The sequence below is a fragment of the Prenolepis imparis genome, unplaced genomic scaffold (genome assembly GCF_030444845.1).
Source record: "Prenolepis imparis isolate NDT839.2.m4 unplaced genomic scaffold, iyPreImpa1.0 SCAF_7, whole genome shotgun sequence".
NCBI classification, from domain to species: Eukaryota; Metazoa; Arthropoda; class Insecta; order Hymenoptera; family Formicidae; genus Prenolepis; species Prenolepis imparis.
The window spans coordinates 7,579,555-7,601,602 of record NW_028141165.1 but is presented as its reverse complement, the minus strand read 5'-3'; the positions used below and the strand labels follow the sequence as shown (position 1 = coordinate 7,601,602).

At 35.4% G+C, this 22,048-nt stretch overlaps 2 protein-coding genes across 5 annotated transcripts in view; one reads left to right on the top strand and one right to left on the bottom strand.

The window, feature by feature from the left end:
- Nucleotides 1–91: 91 nt before the first annotated feature.
- On the bottom strand, nucleotides 92–16,984 carry Gyg (glycogenin 1). 4 transcript variants are annotated; one of them, XR_014425675.1, is made up of 10 exons: nucleotides 16,786–16,984; nucleotides 9,741–9,876; nucleotides 9,319–9,493; nucleotides 8,770–9,059; nucleotides 8,495–8,675; nucleotides 6,011–7,018; nucleotides 5,074–5,280; nucleotides 4,785–4,905; nucleotides 4,200–4,275; nucleotides 3,057–3,196 (listed from the first exon to the last, which is right to left on the bottom strand). XR_014425675.1 is itself a non-coding variant. In XM_083041463.1 (9 exons), the coding sequence occupies exons 1-9, from the start codon at nucleotides 16,790–16,792 to the stop codon at nucleotides 1,530–1,532; spliced, it is 3,792 nt and encodes a 1,263-aa protein (XP_082897589.1). In that variant the 5' UTR covers nucleotides 16,793–16,968; the 3' UTR covers nucleotides 92–1,529. The 4 variants fall into 4 exon arrangements, 3 of the variants coding, with proteins under 3 accessions (XP_082897589.1, XP_082897590.1, XP_082897591.1); XM_083041463.1 differs by lacking the exon at nucleotides 4,200–4,275 and having other exon boundaries at nucleotides 92–3,196; nucleotides 16,786–16,968; XM_083041464.1 differs by lacking the exons at nucleotides 4,200–4,275; nucleotides 6,011–7,018 and adding an exon at nucleotides 8,170–8,211 and having other exon boundaries at nucleotides 92–3,196; nucleotides 16,786–16,966.
- Nucleotides 16,985–18,369: 1,385 nt separating this feature from the next.
- LOC145938085 (guanine nucleotide exchange factor DBS) overlaps nucleotides 18,370–22,048 on the top strand; it is a 28,144-nt gene continuing 24,465 nt past the window's right edge. The window contains exon 1 of the mRNA XM_083041455.1: nucleotides 18,370–19,067. Within this exon, the coding sequence (XP_082897581.1) occupies nucleotides 18,887–19,067 (181 nt within the window). The 5' untranslated portion in view covers nucleotides 18,370–18,886. The remainder of the gene's footprint in view (nucleotides 19,068–22,048) is intronic.

Sequence of the window (22,048 nt, the reverse complement as noted above, 5' to 3'; positions counted from 1 at the left end):
GAAATTTGTACATACATTTCTATGTGTATATTTATATATATGAGAAAATATGAATATTTCCTGGAAATATCAACACAAAACAGAGTAAAAATACACACTGAAAAATATAATTTAATGTATATATAAGTATACAAAGAAAAAAATGAACGAGTTAAGATTCTTCGCGTAATATCTCAGTTGCTGTTTGCGCAACGCGTTTGCATTAATTTCGTATATATAATGTATAAATTAGCAAGCTTGATGGATTTTTTAAAAATTTTCCGTTTCGCTCGATCGATGTAAATAAGCGACGATAAAATTCTATGCGTGATATTACAATGCAGGAGCAAGTGTTCCGGAGCGAAAACCAAATTTCATTACCGTATTCGAGAAATTTATGGTGTATTATGGGAACTTTTTTGCTTATCATGATTATCATTTCTCGAGCACGTCGATAAAGTTTGTTCCGGTTTCGTTCCAGACATCTCGTATAAAACATTGCATAATATTATATATAATATATATAAAACATCAACTCTTCGTGATAATTTCACAAACATGATAATTGACAGCGAACAGCTGATTGTTAGGTTAAACAATGTTGGCTAGCATCGTTTGACTCGCGTAAATTTGAAACGTGATTCAACAGAACTGATCAATCACAGCTATAGTTTCCTTTTCTTCTTGCGATCTATCAAATATACTAAAGCAAATAGACGGATATATATATATATAAAAATGCTCGCTCATGATAAGACATTCAAGCTCGCGTTTCTCAGGCAAGGTATACAGCAGGTTGCATAAACCCGTACATATCTTATGCGGAGTATGCGAGACCCTGCCCGAGTAACATTTTGATTTGAGAAAATAGGTAGTTACACAAGTACGATATATAAAAAGATAAATAAAAACAAGCTACATAAAAGGGAAGCTATATAAAGTAGTATATCATCAATAAAAAAAAAGAAAAAAAATATATTGTATATAAAGATAAGTGTGTTGAGTAACGCAATTAATATAAATACGAATTATTTATTGCGGCATTAAACTCTTGGGTATTGTTCGATACTTCCGGCGAATATCTCGGCGGTATTAAGCTCAACGGCGATATAGAGACTCTCTCTTGCGAAATTGTATTAAAAGTATCAAAAAACTGTGTAACAGACTAGCAAGTATATAATCTTCTATTGCCAAGTGTCCTTTAACCCTTCCGAGACGGCCGTGTCACGACAGTTTTTATCACTGCCTTTCTTTCTTTCTTTTTTTTTAAATAAGCTATTGAATAGCTAATCAGGCGGTTCAAGCGAAATTTCTCATCTTTTGGTTCTCAATGAAATTTCACATCTTAAGAAAACTATAGAAAAACTGTAAAAAACAATAAAAAACAAAAAAATTTACGCACGAAAGTATTTAATCTTCAGGAACGCAAAGTCTCGAAAGGGTTAAAGAACTCTGGACTTCGATTTTGCATCCCCGTCCATCGGATACGTTTAAAAGACCTCTCTTCCAGTCTCTCGGACTTATTAGGTATCGTCATCGTCGATTCGGATTCACTCTTCTGCCTCGGGCTTCTTGTCCGAAGTCGTTCCCTTCGCGCTGGTGCTCTTCGTCTTCCGTTTAGGCGGAACAGGCACATCGGAGGAGGCTGCGCTGGCTGGCGACGACGGCGGCGGCGGTGTTTCCGGAACAGTGGTGTCGGTTTCTAGAGTCTGTCCGGTCTTTGCGATCTTCTTCGTGACCTTGACGGTCTTCTTCGTGACCTTGCTCTGCGAAGCATCCGCAGCCGTTGCGCTTTCCGTAGAGGCCGGAGAAGTCATCTCCTCGGATTTCGTTTTCGGCTTCTTCGGTACCTTCTTCACCGTCTTCTTTGCCTTTTTATCCGCACCCTCCCCCTCCGTACCGTCCGGTGGTGAATCGGACTTCTTCAGGCTCTTCTTCCTGGCTTCTTGCCTCTCCTCCACTTCCTGCGTGCTCTCTACAGACGGACTGGTCGGCGGTGTAGCTTCGATCACCGTCGGCGTCGACGGAATATCGAGCGCTTTTTTCGCTTCAGATTCTTCCGCCAAACTTGACTCGGCGACCTCCGACGTCTCTTCCGTTATCTCGGCTCGCTCAGTTTGCTCGGCAGGCTCTGACGTTTCCGTCTTCGCGATCTGCTCCGCAGATTTCGCTTCCGGTGCTTCTACTGGTCTCTCGATCTGTTCTTCAACGGGTTCCACCGATTTCTCCGCCTCTACGGATGACGTTTCCGGAAGCATCACGCTACTGACGGACTCTATCTTTTCTACAGTAGCCGAGGATGCTTCTGATGGTGCGTCTTTCGTTATAACTAAGTCGCTCACTGCTTCTTTCGCCTGCTGAAGAGCAGAAGTATCAGCTCTTTCCGATAGATCGGAAACTAGGTCGTCACGTTTCTCGCAAACCGATCCGTTCAATTGAATTGGTTCCACTGTGATCGTTGCCGGAGCGACATTCGTAGACTCGTGCACGGCCGTGACAGTCGTGGCGATTGCTTGATCGCTGATGGCCGTTCCTGATAAGGATTCTTTGGGTTCCGCCTGGAGAACCGATTCTGCTACCTGGATAGGCACGGGACTCACGGTGGAAACTTCGGAAGCCGCCAGCAACACCTCCGCATGCTGCTCACTCGGATCTATCGTGAGAGGTTGCATTACATCGGGTTCGGTAATACGTTTCATGGTTTCTATCAGCGAAGCAGCGATGCTCTGTGGACTGTCTACGCTAATTAAAGTGCTTGGAAGTGGCTGCGTTGCGTCTTGAGTAGCGGAAGCTGGAGTTTCTAATTCGGCAGGCGTTGACGCGTTGTCAATTTGCGTTACGGGCGTGATTACTTCTCTCTTGGAGGCGGCATCCGCCAAGAGACACGTGGATGTTTGCGAATCAGCTTGCTGCGTCTCGACGGGAAGACTTTCGCTCTTGCCTTCAGACGTCAATTCTTGAGTAGAAGACAAGTCAGTACTGGTTTCGCTTAATTTTACTTCTGTCGGTGTCGTGGCCGGTTGTATCAGCTCGCTGGATACCTTTGCTGCAGCAGCTTCCACTGTGATATCTTCTTCGGAAGATAATGCGGATGCTTTCTGCTCTGCGGATGATTGCGTGATGATGACGCTTTCACTGATCCCGTACGTAGTTTGCGCCGCCGAAAGCTTCTCCTCGGGAGCTTCTAAAGATTGCGTTGAATCCTTGGCCGCCTCAACTGGATGACGGGAGAAGAGAACATGAGATATATAAATATGACAAATATTTATGTACCGATGTATACAGAGATAAAACTATTCTAATAGAAAAGGAATCGTGCAAAAAATTTTATAATAAATACTGTTTTTTTTTTTTATTAAATTAATTCAAATGAGAAATATCGATTAATGCGAGAAACAACGACATATTTACGGATGTTACATCTTGTAATTTTTTAGACAGAATATGGACAATGACGATCGTGATTCTGTTTTCACATATTAAAATGCGTCACGAATTTTGGCAGTGCAATGTGCTCAAGTGAGAGCATGAATAAATGGATGAATGAATTAGCAATAATATAATATACATATTTGGCAATATATATGATTTTGACATACATAACGTGAAACATATAAATAATGCTGATGTGCTCGTTATTAATGCAAAGCGTATAAAGCGTAATCGATATAGCTTAATATCTTGCATACGTAATGCATAACACTTTTAAGGCGTGAATGAAAATTATATTTTGCAGCGAGTTAAAGATGCAATATATATTCCACAAAATATTTAATTAGTAAATAACTGAAATAGATAATATATTTAAAAAAGGCATGCTATTATGCTTTTCAATTGCGTGTTCGTATACAAAAGCATAAAGTATTTTCCAAGTATTCGTATTCAATTGTATCTCACACGTTTTGTTCATATATATACATTTAATTTTACGCATGTCTATAAAAAAAATTAAAATTTGCAGATGCAAACAGTTTGTTAAATAAAAAATATGACATTTATAAAGTATCGTAAAAGTTAATAGTAATAAAAATTGCATTTATGCGTTTTGTGAGCTAGTTTAGTAAAAATAGAACTAAATTAAGAAAAATATTCGACCTAAAATTTGTAATAAACAATAATATAATTTTGGAAAATATCACGATTTTACATAATTTTGTCATCTGAAGTAAGAATAAAAAAAAGAAGTAATGATGTTTTGTGTGAGCGCATAAAATATTTACCCCATTAAAGCAAAACGACAATACAAGACGCAGCAATGCTATGGCGCCAGGATCTGTTAGTTGCTGTCCTCTGTTCCTGTTTCAAACACTCAAACTAGATCAATTGTATTAACAAAAAGAGATGTTTTTTTTCTGTATCTTTGAAATATCGCAACAAATTCGCGTAATACCAATATAAGCATCTCGATTTTCAAATCGTTTCCTCGCTCTTGATACTTGATGTCTTCAATTCGAAACTAAATGAAAATGAATACCGCATGCTGTATTATGTATAAGTGAAACGAAAAAAACAAACAAAAACGCAAAGCATACTCGAGGAAACAGTTAATAGCTTTTTGCATTGTGAGAGAGAGATAGAGCACATCGAATTATCTTAAATACCTCGCAGGTTTCTTATTATTTCAACAACTCGTGAATATATAGTGCTCGAGCTAAGTATCATATCTTGTTATCTCGGTTTCTGGTGTTTGCATTTTTTAAAGTACATTGAGACTTTATCTGTAGTATAGATGCACTTGAAATATTTGTTACGATTTTATTTACGATTGTTTTCGTCGATTACTTATATATAAGAGGGAGACGTACCAACTGGTTCATTCACTTCGACGTCTACAGATGCAACAGTCTTTAGTTCAGCAAGCTCAGCAGACTCAGTAGATTCAGCAGATTCAGCAGTAGCGTCGCTCTTCTTTGGTTCAGCCGTTTCCTATAAGTATTCATTATGATATGAATTATTCATTATCAGAACTCGATCTTTACGCAACATTTACGGAATCCAACTACTATTTGCTTATTGGTTTTAACAATTAACGACTCTCAGTCATGATAAGTTCCAAGCAATTGAATTAAATACAATCGTTTGACACTAAGCTACCTCTTTAGGTGGGGTTGGTTGACGCTGCGACGAAAGGGAAAGTGTCTCGCAGATCTTCTTCCATATATTGTCGAAGCTGTCGCGACCCATGTAGTCGATCTGTCCCTGCTCCCAGCTCTGCTTCCTCATGTGCTCCTCCAAGACTATTTGCTCGACGCTCCTCGCTTCGCCCAACGTCAGCTGAGCCAAGGCACCGGCGATACCCGTCTGTGCAATTAACATAAATATTCCTTCGTCTTAACTATTTGCGACATCAAGGAGAGTCGGCTGATGTAAAAATGACAGCGTGCGAGCTACTATAAACACACGAGCATTGCAACACGATTTCTGTATCTTCCGTGTGTATATATTCCTCAGGACAAACCACGTTTATAATATAAAATTGGTCCTACTTACACTCTAAAGCACGATGACGAGTACAATGTGGAAGTAATACGGGTTAGTTTAAAAAAATATATATTATTTTTTTAAATGGAACATCCTAAATAAAGACAAATTGAAAGATCGTTTTTGTAGAGGATGAACGTAATCATCTATGATCTCTGATGAAAATTAATAGTAATAAATAAGTGACAAATAAAATGATATTTCAGGCACTTGATATAAACTCTATACTACTACATCTACATATATTTAAATTAAATTAATATTCCCAATAAAAGTGCAAGTAATGTCCCAAGCATTATCAAAAAGAATAAATGAATATATATATATGAATATAATATGAATGATACAATACACCATGTAATCGCAAAAAAATTTCTTATACAATAGTAAAATTACAATTGTATTAATGTATTTGTAAATTTCGCTTTTTAGTAAAGCGAATATATATATATATATGTATATTTTCGAAAATGTGTACATAAGCGTATAATAACAAAAATGTATTTAGACGCGAATTTAGAAAAAAAAAGATGCGGGAACAATTACTTACATTTGCATTGTCTAGATGTTCCGTTATATTCGGGTCAGTTCGCATGGCTACATTGTGGAGATCTGTACAGGGTGCAGGAGGGGAAGGATGGAGGTGGTCGATTCTCCGCGTGTCTGTCTGCTTATTCGTAGTTTCCGATTGTTCGCTACTTTTCTCGTTACTTTGACGACAGTGAGATGCAAAATTGTCTTGAGCACTATTTTGGATATGATGCTGCGGATGGAAATCGTTATGAGAAACAGTATGATTGCGATGGTCCGCACGAGCAGTTTGGTCACTGGCCTGTTGCGCGTGATTCTCATGCCACGTTTCGTTAGAATGCGGTTGTTGGTGAACCGGCTGATGCTGGATATGATGATCATCCGTTTTATAATAATCATGTTGTTGAGATTCTCCAGAATGCTGATGATGCTCGCTATGCTGCCTCTGTTCGCTATAATGGCGTGACTCATTATGGTGTCTTTGCTCATGATGATATTGCTGATGTTGCTCGTCGTGCCGATGCTGCTCCGGATGGTGTCTCTGTTCACTTGGCTGATGTCTTTGGTTACTGCTATATTGTTGCCAGTGATGTTCAGTAGGTTGTACGAATTGTTTTTGACTATAGTTCTCTCCAGAATGAGAAGTCGCATGTTCTAGGTGTTGATTATGTTCATTATTAGAATGCAAACTATGTTGCGTTTGTGCGGGCGTATAAGAAGAATGTTGCTCGTAATGAAATTGCTGATTGTGTTGAGATATATTGCCATCATTGTGACGATCAACATCCGCAACCTCTCTCTCATATCCTGCTCCATAATAATAATTTTCATTCTTGTCGCTATTATCGGTTGGAAACGAATCATTCTGCGGAGGGTACTCTTCCCAGGGATCTTTAAATTCCGAAAAATCCGGCGTTCGAGAATAAACGTCGTTTGTTGGATCAGAGTAAACGGGAATGTCGGGAACAGGACGTACGTAAAACGAGGATGCAAATGCGTGCCAAATTGGAGCCAATGTGCTGGTGGCCTATGCAAGCATCATGCCAAAACAGAAAAATGCACACTTGATGGGTTAGTAGTGGACTAAGTATTGGCAGTGTCCATTTTTCTTATATACAGCGCCATGTTTTTTCCATATACATGTTTGATATTACACGATTTTCGATTATGTAAAATATCGTTATTTTACGAGTAAAACGTTGCGTGGTATTGTATCAATAGCTTTTTTCAAAGTGCCATACGCATAAACATTCATGCTCGATCCATTTATTACAAACATTACGGATAATGCAGTTAAGCATTAATAATAATACATAGTGACCGACTTAAATTTTTATACAAATTACAAATTAATGAGCTAGAAAGAACAGGTAGATCAAAGAAAAAAATAGACACTGATAGAATCATAGAAAAATCCGTTATATTAATAGCCGCATCAATCATTTAAAAAATTTCTATTAAATGAAATAATATATCCATAAATTCACCAATTATTGTATGTTAAATGTAGCTTTTTAAATTACATTATTTTTATTAAAAGAATATATTTGATATAAAATTATATTTAAAAAATGTAGCTATTAATATACACTATTTACAAAATATATACAAAGAAAAGGCAAATATATTTTGAATCCCATTAGCTATAAAATACAATAATTAAGTAATTTTTTGAAAATGATTTTTTTTATTCTACAAGGAATATAGGATTCAAAATATATTCAAAGTCCAAAAAAAAAAGTTATGCACTTTTATATCATATAAAGACACAGCAAAAAAGACCTAACTATGACCATATTCTCAAATGCTACCACTCATTATGCAAGCTTTCATATCAGCATTAAAAACAATTATTAAGAAAACTAAACATTAAGAATTTATTATTATTAAGAAATGCAAGCATTTAAAAAATTTTAGATTTGCCTGGCTGTATTTATAAATAAAACCCGCGAATGCAACTCGATGCAACTCTGATACTCGCCAGCAAAAATTTTGAAAAACTCAAATAATAAAATCAATCAATCGATAAAAACAATTTCAGAATTACATCGTGATGCTATATTTTCATATAAAAAATGCGACACATTTAAATAAGTCATATTTGTTTAAAATGTAAAATAAAATTTAGAAAATAATGTATTACAAACTAACTACGAGGCGCGTATAGTAGAGTCTTACCCTCATCGTATTTATAATTGGACATAATTGCTCACTGTTTTGCTTGTAAAATAAATGCACAAATGTAAGAAAAAAATTGCAATATTTTTTACTTCTTATTGTCAAAAGAGAACGCACAAATATAATAAAATAATTAAAAACGCGTTATTCGTATCATTAACGTGTGCGAGAGAAATCTTTCTATTAGAAATATAAAATGTGTATTCAATATGTAAATTCAGTAAATATAAAAATAATTGTGCGTTTAAAGTCTCACTTAGAAATATCACTCGTCATTTTAGCGTCTTAAATGCATACTATTCTCAAATGAATTAATAGAGCTTACCATGGAAGGCGATAATTGTGGATGCACTTGCTCGCAGAATATGTTCCACCACAGTTGCAACAGCGGTTGCAAATGCGTAGATCCTGACGGTGGCTGAACGACACCGGATAGAGTATCGAAATATTGTAACCAGGGTTTTGTTATACCAATAAAGTGTATTATTCTCACATCCTCGCCGAATCTAAAAAAGAAATATACACAGATATATAGACAAAAAAATTAGTAAATAGAAAAAATTTAATTATAGCGAGTCGAAGAAACGCGATGTGACTTACTGCTTAAATGCAGGCAGATACGAGTACGTCGCGGTAGAACACATGTTGTAAATAAATGGTAAATGTTTAGAGATGTCCTTAGTGGCCCAGTCGCTGAAGTACATGTTTAATAGGCCTTGATCGCCACCATCGAACGAACCCTTGGCCGCGGCGAACGCGGTGATTGACGCGAACGTTTGTTGAGACGGTCTGAACACAAATACTCCAGAATTGAAACAATCAGGCCAGCCGACATCGGGTGCGGCCGATAATTCTTCGCGCTCGAACAGCTCATCGCAATTCTGTACGACCTAGAAATAATTTAATTTCTATTATCAGATGATTCCATGCTCAATAATTTATAAATATTAAAGATTTAATTTATTTTTTATTGTAAGATTAATTTTTATAAATTATTAATTAATGTAATGATGATGATAATATATATGTAATTCGCTTTTTACACATAGCTTTAATTTTAGAGAGAGATATGAGAGAATGATATATAAAATATATAATAAATAAAATATAATATATATAATGAATTAAAGAGAATTATGCGTTACTCACAAGCGCATCTGCGTCAATGAACACACATTTCTCATACTGAATTAGCCTCCAGCAATGTAATTTGGTAAAAGTGATGCCCAACTCTGGTCTAGCTAGTAAGGCCAGGTTTGCCTCGTCCTTCGAATCGAGAACATTGACTTCCTGTACCAAGGAGAATACTGCCGCCAATTTTTCTCTAAAATAAGAAGAATGCTGGTTGTATAACTCATGATAACATATCGTTCACGAAAGAAACATAAATTTTTAATAAATTTGATTAATTTTGATAAGAGAAGAATGTATGAATCTAGCATTTCAATCACAATGCAAATAAATACAAGAAATGAAATTTGTTATTTGTCTCGACACGACTTGACATGCCGTTAAAATTGCATCTTAATTTTTTTTTTTTTTTTAAATATTGACTTGGACAAGAACGATACCTCATCGGCGCCGTAACTCCGGGAGTGACCAGACAAGCCAGTTCATATTTGGTGCCGACCCGACGTAGGGAGTGCGCCAGGACCAATGCTCCCAAAGAATAGGCATCATTTGTAGCCAGTGTAACCCATGCATATCCTAAAAAAGACGAGGGAAGACGCGCAATAGAGCGCGCATTAGCTTCTAATAGACGCACCCGAGTCGAGTCTATTTTGGATCACTGGCGAAAGCCGTGCATATTATTACATCCAGTGGATGTAGTGTCCAGAACACGCGCATGAGATAGAATTGATGACAGTGTCATTTTCTCACAAGGCCATTTCAATTTATACGCCCAAGAGTATTCGTATAGACATTTAAATGTGATTTAAAAATCGGTATCCAATTTTTTTTCATATTCTAAAAATAATAAGAGAGTTATATACTAAAAAATATATAAATTATTTATTTATTTTGAAAATTGTATTGAAACAAAATTAAGTTTTGGAGCAATTACATTTTAATGAAACGTAAAGATGCTGATTTCATTGGAGTACAAAGATGCCCGAGACTTTACATAGACATTTAAATGTAATTTAAAAATCTGTCCCAAATTTTTTTCATATTCTAAGAAAAATATGAAAATTTTTATTTATCTTGAAAATTGTATTAAAACAAAATTAAGTTTTGGGGTAATTAAGTTAAAAAAAAATATTAAAATTTTGTTTCAATTTTTAAGACAAATAAATAACTTACACATTTAATTAAAATTAAAATTTATTGTATTTAATTTAAATTGAATTAACTGAATGTATTTAATTAATTAAAATTTACTGTATTAAATACATTAAATGCATTAAATAGTTTTTATGTATTAAAATTTAATGCTGTAAAGATGTTAACTTCAATGGAAAGCTAATAGCTCTCCATTTTCAAATAAGTTTCGCAAAAGTCGATTTAAAACGCTTTCGAAATGACATATAATAACATTAGTATGCAAATACTTTGTTCTTACTATGGACGTCCTTCGCAGCTTAACTCCATAATACGTAAAGACAATTGTAATTTCGCGCGCTGATAAGCGCGCAGTGTTAAACTGATTTTTGTTCACTGCAATTCTTGAATTAACCGAGATCTTACGTAAGCGTAATAAAGATAGGCTGTTGAATTATGCCAACGAACTCCATGAAGTTCAAATGTTATCGAGTATTTCGAACGCAAATGTGCACTTCTCTCTATACCAGCATCGCTATCTCAGACTTGTCGCAAAAAAAATTCCGTTTACCGCTGTGCAAGAATCCTAAGTATTTGAGAAATGTCCGAAATCGTTTTGTTTTACAAGCAACAAATAAAAAAAAATGGATCGTGTTCTCGCATACGAAGAGCAATAGATTTGTAAATTATAGTTACTGGACCGAATGTTCATAAAAATCGAATGCATCCGATTTGCATTCTATCGCAAGAACGCAAGGCAAATGCAAATAGAGTGGCGCTAAACGAAAAGAAAAGCTGCAAAGCGAAAGTGGCAATCTTCCAACTCCGGATGTATAATTAGATCTCGCTCGTATTGACCTCACTTCCTCTCGACTCGGTACTAGAAGGCTTCAATTGTACGTAATTATCTTTCGCGACGCGTTTATGTTCACTGTGTTATACAACACATTATAGATCAACCGAGCATATGTCTCTCTTTAAAGAGAGAAAATCTTCAATGATTGCTAGCAGATTATGTTTCTTTATAAAGAAATTTTATAAAATAAAAAAAATTATATATATAATCGTTATCATTTACGTCATCATTAGATTTGTGCCAGAAGAAAGAAACTTGAAAAGTTTAGAATTTATTTTAAGACATCTATGAAAATCTATATTATATATATAGTTAATGTAATATGTAGTAAATATAATATTATATGTATAATATTATTATATAAATAATAATATATGGTATAATATAATAATACAATAATAATATTATAATATAGAATTAGTATATAGTATAAAATGTACATATAGTTAACTATATATAATTTTTTATAGGCGTTTCAAAATAATTTATTACAAATCTGTGCCAAGAATCTAATGATGATTTAAATAATGATGATTTAAATAATGATGATTTAAATATATTTTCATGTATATATACGACGCATTATGCAAATTCTTGTTTGACGTGCGACAACCAGGTGTTAAGGTGTGGAAAATCTAACACGTGCAAAAATTTTTACCCACGCAAGAAAACTTGGCAGATAGAGATGCAAATTGCGAATATTGCGCGTTACTTTCTTACAAATGCAAAATTCACCGCATATTTATAACATATATATAGGTACCATTTCTATTTCACGTGATATCACACGTAGGTATCCCGAATTTTGGCTGCGTATCTATTTTTCCCCTGGACAAAACGCGTTATCTATTCTTAGCCTAATTCTACGACTCGAACGCACACGCTGCATAATCTCGTATTTTATAGAGATTGAGAGAGAAGAAGAGTTTTTCATAAAATTGCACAAGATGCAGCTTAGAATTTTTGCCGCGTAATCTTTAAATTCACTTATTATCGCGTTTCTGTACGATCGACGAAAATGAAATATTTTGCTGAATTATACATATTATACATATATAGTAATTACATTATGTAATACATGATTATGCTTTCTAAGCATAACATATTTGCATTCGATTTTGCTATGATACGATAAAGTATGTAATAAACAAAAAGACAGCAAGTAATGCATAACGCATGTTGTCGGTGCAAAGTTCAATTATCGGAAAAAGGATCACTGGATTTACACATACTATTTATCATTAAATGGGGACAATATTTACTAGTAAAGATATCAGAACTGATGATAGTTACAAGACATGATGGTTATGACACAAAATATATTGAGAAATAGCGGCATATATGTATATAAAATATTTCCAATTAATTTTTAGACAATATTTTCGGCAAAGATTTTGCAACAAACATAAGAGAGAAGACATGGATTATTTTTATCTTAATTAAAATGTCGTTGTTACGATGATATTTAACCGCGTAATTTCGTCCGAAGTAATTTTTTTACGCCAAAATCTACGCTTGTGCAAACTGTTACATGTATGATGCGAATTAGGGACTTGCCAAAATAACGTGAAGCGCACAAGATAACCTTGTGGACGAGGAAGAATGTCATCATGTGTACACGTGATTGAAAGCATCGATCGCACCATACATTGTACATGATATGACAAACTGCACGATTCTTTAATTCTCTCTCTTTAGTTCCCCAATATACCCTATCGTTCTCGATTCGTAATGAGATCGCTTGACGTCTGTCATCATGTCGTTATGCTAGCACGAAACAGGCGTGGTTGGGGAAAATATAGTTAGAACCTAGAACGGATAAATGTCGGAAATGAATAATAATGAGTCACGATAAAGAGAGAAAGAGCACCGGGAGAAAGAGCGAAGAGAAAGAGAGAGAAAGAGGATGAAAGGCAGGGCAGACTCAAGAATGAAGAGGATCGGATTTCTGGCCCTGCCGGTGTTCTCAATAACATTTCGTAGCACACGACGTTTATCTTCCATCATAACTTTTGTTGCTCAACCACTGTTGCACTGTTTCTACCGTTTATATTTAATTTTGCGCGTTTTGTGCAAGGTTTGTGTCATGTCTAATTGAATTTATCGAATAAGGTATACTTTGCTTGCCCACCCACCTCTCCCATTTGTCAGACATTTAATTTTCTTGCAGATCTCAAAATAATATAAAATAATACAAAACGTATAAAATTATAAAAACAATTAGTTTTTGTAACTTTATTGATCTAGAAAGAGAGAAACATTTTTAATTAAAGAATATATTAATTAATAAAATATTTAAAATTAAAAATAAATATTTTTGTAAAAATAATTTAAAATTTTAAAATCTTTTATAAGAATAATTTCGCACATAAAAAATCCTATACATATATATATATATGTATAGGATTCTTCGATCTAATTTTGAAGAAGAATAGTCTTCTATTCGAAAGTGGGAGGGATATCTTTCGTGCCTAAATTACGACGGGAGATGTGAGACGTTTTAGGACCCCCGCTATATTTAATGTCGCGCACTGGCGAGGGTTAATCTTCTCTTTGAGAGACGCGGAGGTGAGATCTTCTATATACGTATAAGATTATGGCGCGAGAGTATCCGAAACCCGAGGAGGCAGAATGCCGGCATAGGTTTATATTTATACAAACCGCTCACCAAGCTCTTATAATAGCGAGACGGCCTCGCATTCGCGGCGAAATGCATTCATATACCTTGTCTTAGGTCAAGCGCTTATGTCTTGGAACTGAACCGGCTACTTCCTTATAAGATTCGTGCGAGTAGACAGAAAATCGTTGCTCAAGAATAGCGGATATCCGATTTTCTCAACACGAAAACATCGATTGCAGTCAAAGTCAAACAATCGAACATTCTAAAAAAATTAATTAATTATATTTATACTTTTATTATTATTTCTATTTCTAAGTTAAAATTTCTCCATCCGAGAACTAAGAGAAGAGTTGCGAAAAATCTTAGCAATAATAAAATTCGTATAATATAATTGCATTTGACGCAATCTTTTTTTTTTCCTAATTTAGATACTGATCGTGTATTTTCATTTTTTTTTAAATTTAGAACGATTGTTCTTACAATGAGAATATATTATGACGCATTCAGACTTCTAATACAGAAAGTCAGAATTCCTGATCGAAAACAGGTCAAGATTGAGATCGTATAAAAATAGTATAGCTTTCGATAAAGGTCCAATGAACCTGACTAGGTTACTCGTGCCAAATTTTTCACACATTGATTTTTTAAATATATGATTATTGAGCAATTTATATTTATAGTACGCGATTCTATTCGTTTTCTTGAAGACAATCGTTCACACGCAATAATTTTCAAAGAAGAATATTCGTTTAAAATGGTCAGCTTTAATTATTTAAGATAACTATTTGATAAATGAATAGAATCCTTTTTACAAAATTTATTTTTAATTGAAATTTATTCATGTATATTTTGAAGAATATATTAATATAACTATGTAAATATTGTAATATATATTATAAGAAAAATATTTAAATTGTTTTAAAATCACGAGATATTGCTTATGTTGAATATATTTCTGTAAAGATGTTCTAATTAATTAAAATTTTTTTTTTTAAACTAGAAAAATTATAAATAATACATTTTCTTCATATTAATAGTTTCTTACTATTAATTTCATCACGTCAAAATAAATATTGGTTTTATCATCAAGGTAGTTCATAGCAATCGATAAGCATAGTACTCTTATCGCAAACTCTTAATTACATATGTCATAATCGGTATGCCATCTCGAGACACTTGAGACTAATAATGCCAACAATCATACAATAAGAATAACTTACATTTCTTATGTATAACAAAAAATATTTCAGATAATTTAATTTTCGATACATCCAGATATTTCATGACAAATACAAGAATGCAACAGTAAAGTTAAAAATTAATTGGATATTATTTTATTCGTGATAGAAATCCAAATTCTCAATTGCTCTCGTAATTAATATTTGCGAACAATTATATTTAAAATTTATTTTTAATACAATTAAATAGCTTATTTTTTTTCTCACGTGAATATATTAATAGATTTATAGTATGAATAAAGCTGTCAATAAAATGATAAAAAAAAACGTGTGTGTGTATATGTGAGTAGTTTGAGCGACATTCTAAATATATATCAACGATACGTCATATGTCGGTCTGATGAATTCTTTCTGGCGAGTATTCAAACTAATCGCCACCTGCGACGAATAATCGGAGAGATACTCGCGATATTTGTTACGTGCAACAGTAACAAAATCTTTTTTCCGCCGTCTCAGAGAGAATATACAGAGTGTACGATGCTGTCAAAGAATAAAAATAAGCGCCCGCGCTCTCTCCAAACGTTTGGCAAGGAGCCGCCAAATTTCTCTTCCCCTCAGCGACAGCCAGGAATAAACTTTAAGAGATACCGCCGACGACGGGTGACTTATCTTATTTTGTGGTGCGCGAGGAATTTAACTAGACAGTCTCTAGGAAAAAGAAAAAAAGAAAAGCGCGGAACGCAGTTAGATTTTCCTCGCATGCCGATCTTGACGATCTTTTACGTCTCGAGAGACCTTCTTTCTCTCTTTCTCTCTTTCTCTCTTTTTTGCCAATTATACGATTAATTAGCGTGATGGCTTACGAGAAGGTGACAATTCTACAAGGATTCGGTCTACGATTTCTCTTTAAATTGAATGATAATATTTATTTTAAAATATAATTTTAAAATGTTATTAAAATGATATATAATGAAATATTAATAAAATAGAAATATTATTAAAAAGATGATTGAAAGTAATATACAATACTGATTTAATATTTAAAATATTATTTCAGTAACATATTATTTTTTAGGATAACCATGGCATATTTTTACACAGCATAAATATATATATATATATATATATATATATATATATATATATATATGTATGTATGAACAATTCTGCAAATCTATTCCTTTCAAGTATGCTATCAAGTAATTTGTCGTAGTTGTTACTTTCCTTTCTCTCTCTCTCTCTTTTTCTCTAAATTTCGATATATTATTATTTTTTTCCAAATGCATCTAATGTCTTTATATCTTCTGTCTCTTTTTTCGGAACGATTAATATTTAAATTGCCGCCATCCGATTCTCCTTCGACGCAGGCGTGTCGACTCCGGGCGCGAATCTCGTGGACGAAAAAAAATAAAAACAGAGTAGCGTGTAAAAAAAGCGCAATATTCTCGTTTGCACGCAAATAAATAGAGAAAGTCCTCGCATTCGGTCCTCTCCGAAAAATTGATTCGCGCCCCCGGTACACCCAGAAAACCGGTCTCGCGCGAGAAGAAGAAGAAGAACAAGAGGTTAATGCACGTCGACACGATGCAAATCCGCACGGCACGAAGGTCATTGGGTCAAGACCGGCGAGCGACGTTATTGGCCGGCGAACCGGAGTTAACTGAACTGCGCGGGCCTTAGCAAAGATAAGCGAAACTTACCTCCCATGACTGGTGTTTACTAATGAGAGAGGTGCTCCTGCGTCTGTTTTGCGCCGAGAGATCGGGAGAGAACGCGATCCGTACACACCCACCACTTGCCGGCACTGATCGAAGGGAACCAGAAACGACCTGCACTCTGTCAGCGCCACAACACGAGTGACGACTCGGCCGCGAGCTGCAGCTGCTCCGCGCGCGAGATGTTCTTCCCCCTCCCTCCGCCTCTTTCCTCCTCCTCCCGCTCTCCCCCTCATCGCACCTGATCACCGCCCAATTCGCGACTATACTTCGATCAACCTCTAATTAACTTTAATCGACAATTAAACTATATCTTTGTCTCTTTTCAGATACGTTCTTAAAAAGAGACAAAGATATAGTTTAATCCTCGATTATTAAAGTTAATCAGAGTTAGTCAAAATGGCTCTTCATGGAAGGAACAAGACGATGCTCCACTTTATGGACGACAGCAGCAGCTCTTCCGACAATTGTCCCTGTACGCGATTAAATGCCGATCTTATGTCTACTTTAGATACTTGTCAACTATAACAATTAATTTCTTTTGTCGAAAAAAAATGAAATTGTACCTCCGCGGACCGACGATGAGCGCGCGAACGTTGATCACGAACAAGAAAGTGCACCAGAGGGGCAACAGTATTCTAGATTGTGTTCAGAAATATATTCACCTAGGACCTAGAGTGTAGCGCTCGATTGACCAATCAAGAAAAGGATTCTCGGTCTCTGATTGGTGGAGCGAAATTTGATCGACCAATCGGAGACCGAGAATCTCTTTGCCCTGATTGGTCAATCGGCGCTTCACCCTAGGTGAATATATTTCCGAACACACAATCTAGAGTGCTGCTGCCCTTCTAGTGCACTTTCTATTCTACTTGTTCACGATCAACGTTCACGCGCTCATCATCGCTGGTCCGCGAAAATACGTGAGTATATTAATTATAATGTATTTAAGCCATTAATTATCGAATAAATATTGTAAATAAGTGCTTGTCAATAAGCATACAGTATCGATATTGCCGAAAAAAGCAAGTGGCCATCATATTATGCACAAATATAGTTCATCACATATGCAGCGTCGATCCAGTCGGTTGGTCAAACATTTAAATAATTATTCTAAGAATAATATTTCTTCTTATATTTCTTCTTTAATTCTTTTTATACATCTGAAAGCGCGAAAATCTACTCAAAATACATAAAATATATAAGTATATAAATTCAGAAAAAAATTGAATCTCGCTTTTACGTTAAATTATTTTTCTATTAAATTTTATTTATCCTTTATCCGTTACATATATATTTTTGAAATTTTTTTCAATCTTCCTACATTCTTTTTTCAGCCCCGACACGCGATAACGATAAAGATTATTACCCGGACGATCAACGCCCTTGCCTGACCCTTTCCTCCCTTCCACCCTTTGCGATTTTCCTCACTCGTACCGAGAAACGTAGAGTATTTCGTTGGCGCGGGGGACGGGGGAGGGTGGGGGGGGGGGAGGAGAGGTTCAGGTAAAACGTGAAACCGCGCCGGTCGAGCGGCGCAGCTTATGCGACACCTGCCGCGAAAACGCTGCGGCAGCGCGCGCGCGGTATGTCATTTCAGTTTTGGCGTTTTCTCGAGACGTCGCGCGTCTCTCTCTATACCGCGGCGATAGCGGAACCGGAACCGGAACGTTGCGGCGGCAACGGGGAAAACAGCAGACATGCAGCATCGTACGGCGGGGCGAGGTGGTGCTGCGTCAAGGGCCGGGTCGCAGCCGCGGTCGCGTCGTTAACCCGCGTCTCCCCTCGATCCCGCCCCCTTCGTCCCCCCGGGGGGAAACATTGACGTGCGTCCGGGGACCGATCGCGGGCACAAGTGCAAGTGATTCTACGATGTAGTCTTTGTGATCGTAAACCGCGCGGTTCCATCCGTTCGTTCTATCTATTCATCTATCTCTATCCTTATCTCTCTCTCTCTCTCCCTGTTTCTCTCTTTCTCTCTTTCCGCCTCTCTCGTCGAGGACGTCGTCGTCCGGGCCGGTGTCGCATATACGGTATCGTAAAATCGATCTCGCACGTGTCGAACGTCGTACGCCGGATTGTTCCAACGATGGCCAGCTCGCCCACCAGCATCGAGAACCAGATCGACAGCTTCCTGGAGCAGTTCAAGCGTAGCGCCTCCCGGGCGATGGAGGAGACGGCCGCTCTTCGCTCCAGCGGCTACAACGCCTGCAGCAGCAGCATCAGCCGCAGTCGTAGCGGCAACCTGGACCTGGAGCTGCTCGAGGCGGGTAAGTTTGATCGCCCTTCTTTCCTTCTCTTTCTCTAGCTTTGAGAATTTTATCTATGATATTTATGAAATGGAGAAAGAATTTATTTTTCGACTTATTTTTTTAAAAATAAGTCGTCTTTAGAAGCGAAAAAGTTACTGCAACCCAAGTTTCTAGATGAGGTATATTTTTGATCGAATTTAGAGATAAAAGGGGTGTACTTTTGATTAGAAATGCATCGCCAGGTGCGAAAGAGATTCCAAATGTTTCCAGATCTGCACATCTAAATGCGCAGTTTGAATTTACGTAATTTCCTGCGCGGGGAGTGTAAGTCGTGCATTCTCTTCTGTCATTGACGTGTGTATGGGAGGGGGGAGGGGTTTCAATTTTAATTTCGTTTTAAACCCATCGGTACATTGCCCAGCTGACAATATGTGTAAGGTCCGTGCTTTATTATTTATTTACTGGAGCGGAGATGTTTTCGATTGATTGAAAGAGCTCGAGATGTATCTAGGGATGCGAGAGTATATATGATCGCTCGACCAAGTCTTCGTATTTTATTCTTCAAATCGTGTGTGACGTTTATCGATTTTTTCCTGTATTATTGCTCGAGAATTTTCACGGCCGAGAGAGAACGTAGAAGATGCTGTTGCTGTAGAAAGAACAGAATAATTTTGAAAGAATTGATACTTCTCGATGTAAAGTCATATGTTAGAAAAATTTTAATTTAATAAAAAAAAGAAAAACGCTATCTAAATATGTTTAATAATAATTATATATTATTAATTTTATTTATATATTATTATTTAATTATATATTTATTATTCATTTATATATTATTAATTATATATCTGAATCAATTTTTCTCTCTTCTCACATATATATATATCTATATACACATACATGTGCATACTATTTACTTTTTTATTTTATTTGCAAGTTTTTCTGGCATTTTATATAAATAATTATGACATACGCGAGAAAAATAACGCGCGTTATTCGCTTTTTATTAAGTTAATGAATTAATTTTCGTTTATTTGTCAATCTCTCCGCTGACTCGAGTTATTCCCACATTTTTTTTTCTCTTTTTTATCTTCAATCAAGATACGATTGACGTACAATGGATTGGCGGCTTTATTAGCGGAAGTCATATGCATATACTCATTATTGATTCGCAAAACAATCGAACTCACGGTTCTTTTATTCTTCGCATATCATCGGGATTAAATCGAGAGTATATTCTATTCATTAAATGATCCGTCTTAATGATTCGATCGACACCTCACTAACAAGTTTTCTTTCACGAATTGATGAAATTCTCGTGAGGCTAATTTTCGCGTTCGTTATCGCGAATGATAGCGATCAGTGGCAAGTCTTAATTAAGTTATAAAGTGTCGTTTGTAAATTTTTCCCCTCACGTGCGAATTACAGTAGCCGTTTGACGATGACGATAAATCAATTTCCCGCCTGATGGAGTGAATGATTGAGTTATCTCGTGAAATACTACCTTCTACCGTAAACGCTTCCACATATTCTGCATTTGCTTTGTAACTACTTACAGGATAGCGTCTTATTTGATGACATCAATCGACGCTTGTATTGTTTGATTTGCATTTGTCTATTTGTCTTTCGTGCAAATTTGTCTCTAGCTCCTTCTTTAGCTCTTTAATTATTTATTTAAATGTATCCAATGTAGTTTCACAAATTTTTAATTTCTAGAGCGCGCTTATTATTCTTTATTTTCCATTAAGGGCCAATTTCACCAACGTTGGTTAACTTTAATCTTCGGTTAAACTATATCTTTGTCTCTTTTCAGATACGTTCTTAAAAAGAGACAAAGATATAATTTAACTGGAGGTTAAAGTTAATCGACGTTGGTGAAATTGGCCCTTAGAGATATATTTTCTAAATAATTTTCTACATATACACAGAGAGAATTTTCTCTAAGAATTTACCCTGAAAATCATGATAATCGTGGGACAATATGGTATGGAAAGAATTTTATGAGAATTTCTCTGATTAATATTTATCATAATAAAAAATAATACCTTTCACAATAAAATATAAAATATGTTTGATTAATTTTATTATGCAGTTTAGTAAAATTAATCAAACATGTTTTATATTCTATTGTGATAGATATTATTTTTATAGTGATAAATATTAATCAGAGAAATTCTCATAAAATTCTTTCCATACCATACTGTCCCACGATTATAATGATTTTCAGGGTAAATTCTATAAGAGAAAGTTCTCTCTTGTCAGTGTATATTTTAATTCATAATCTGTAAAAAATAAATAAATTTTTAGGACATATAAATGCTAATATTAATTTGAGAGTACTAATAATAAAGTATTACATATATATGAAATTTTGAACAGTCAAACTAATTAGCTCCACTTTTTGTAAATTTCTTAATTTTAATCACGTGCTATTAAAATCGAGAAATGTACAAAAAATGGAAATGATCAGTTTGGCTTTCGAGAGGCTCGATACATAACTAAGTTTCCAGTTTAATATATGTTTCGTGACATAACTAGTTTATGCTTTTACCACGCAAAGTTTTATTCCCTTTTATACTCGCCGCCTGTTATTCATATTTCAATTATAATCCATAAAATAATTTTCAATATTTCCATATACGTAAAGAAATAATTTATTCATTTATATTCCAATACACTTTGATGGAAAGAAAAAAAAAAAAAGAATCTCGAGATTATCGGGAGAAAGAGATCTGAAATTCGTGCGGATAAGGCCCTGCGCATAATAGAAAAAATATTAGGAATAGGAATAAATATTAGGCTTACTGCACAATACAAAAGTACAAGCAATAAGAACAAGAAATAAAAAATATTCATCAATAGAAGCGAGGGAATATATATTGTTATCCCCTAATATCTATCTGCTTCTGCTGATGCATGGGTATTTTTATTTTCTATTTTTATTGCCTATACTTTTGTATTGTGCAATAGGCCTAATGCTTAATATTTATCCCTATTCC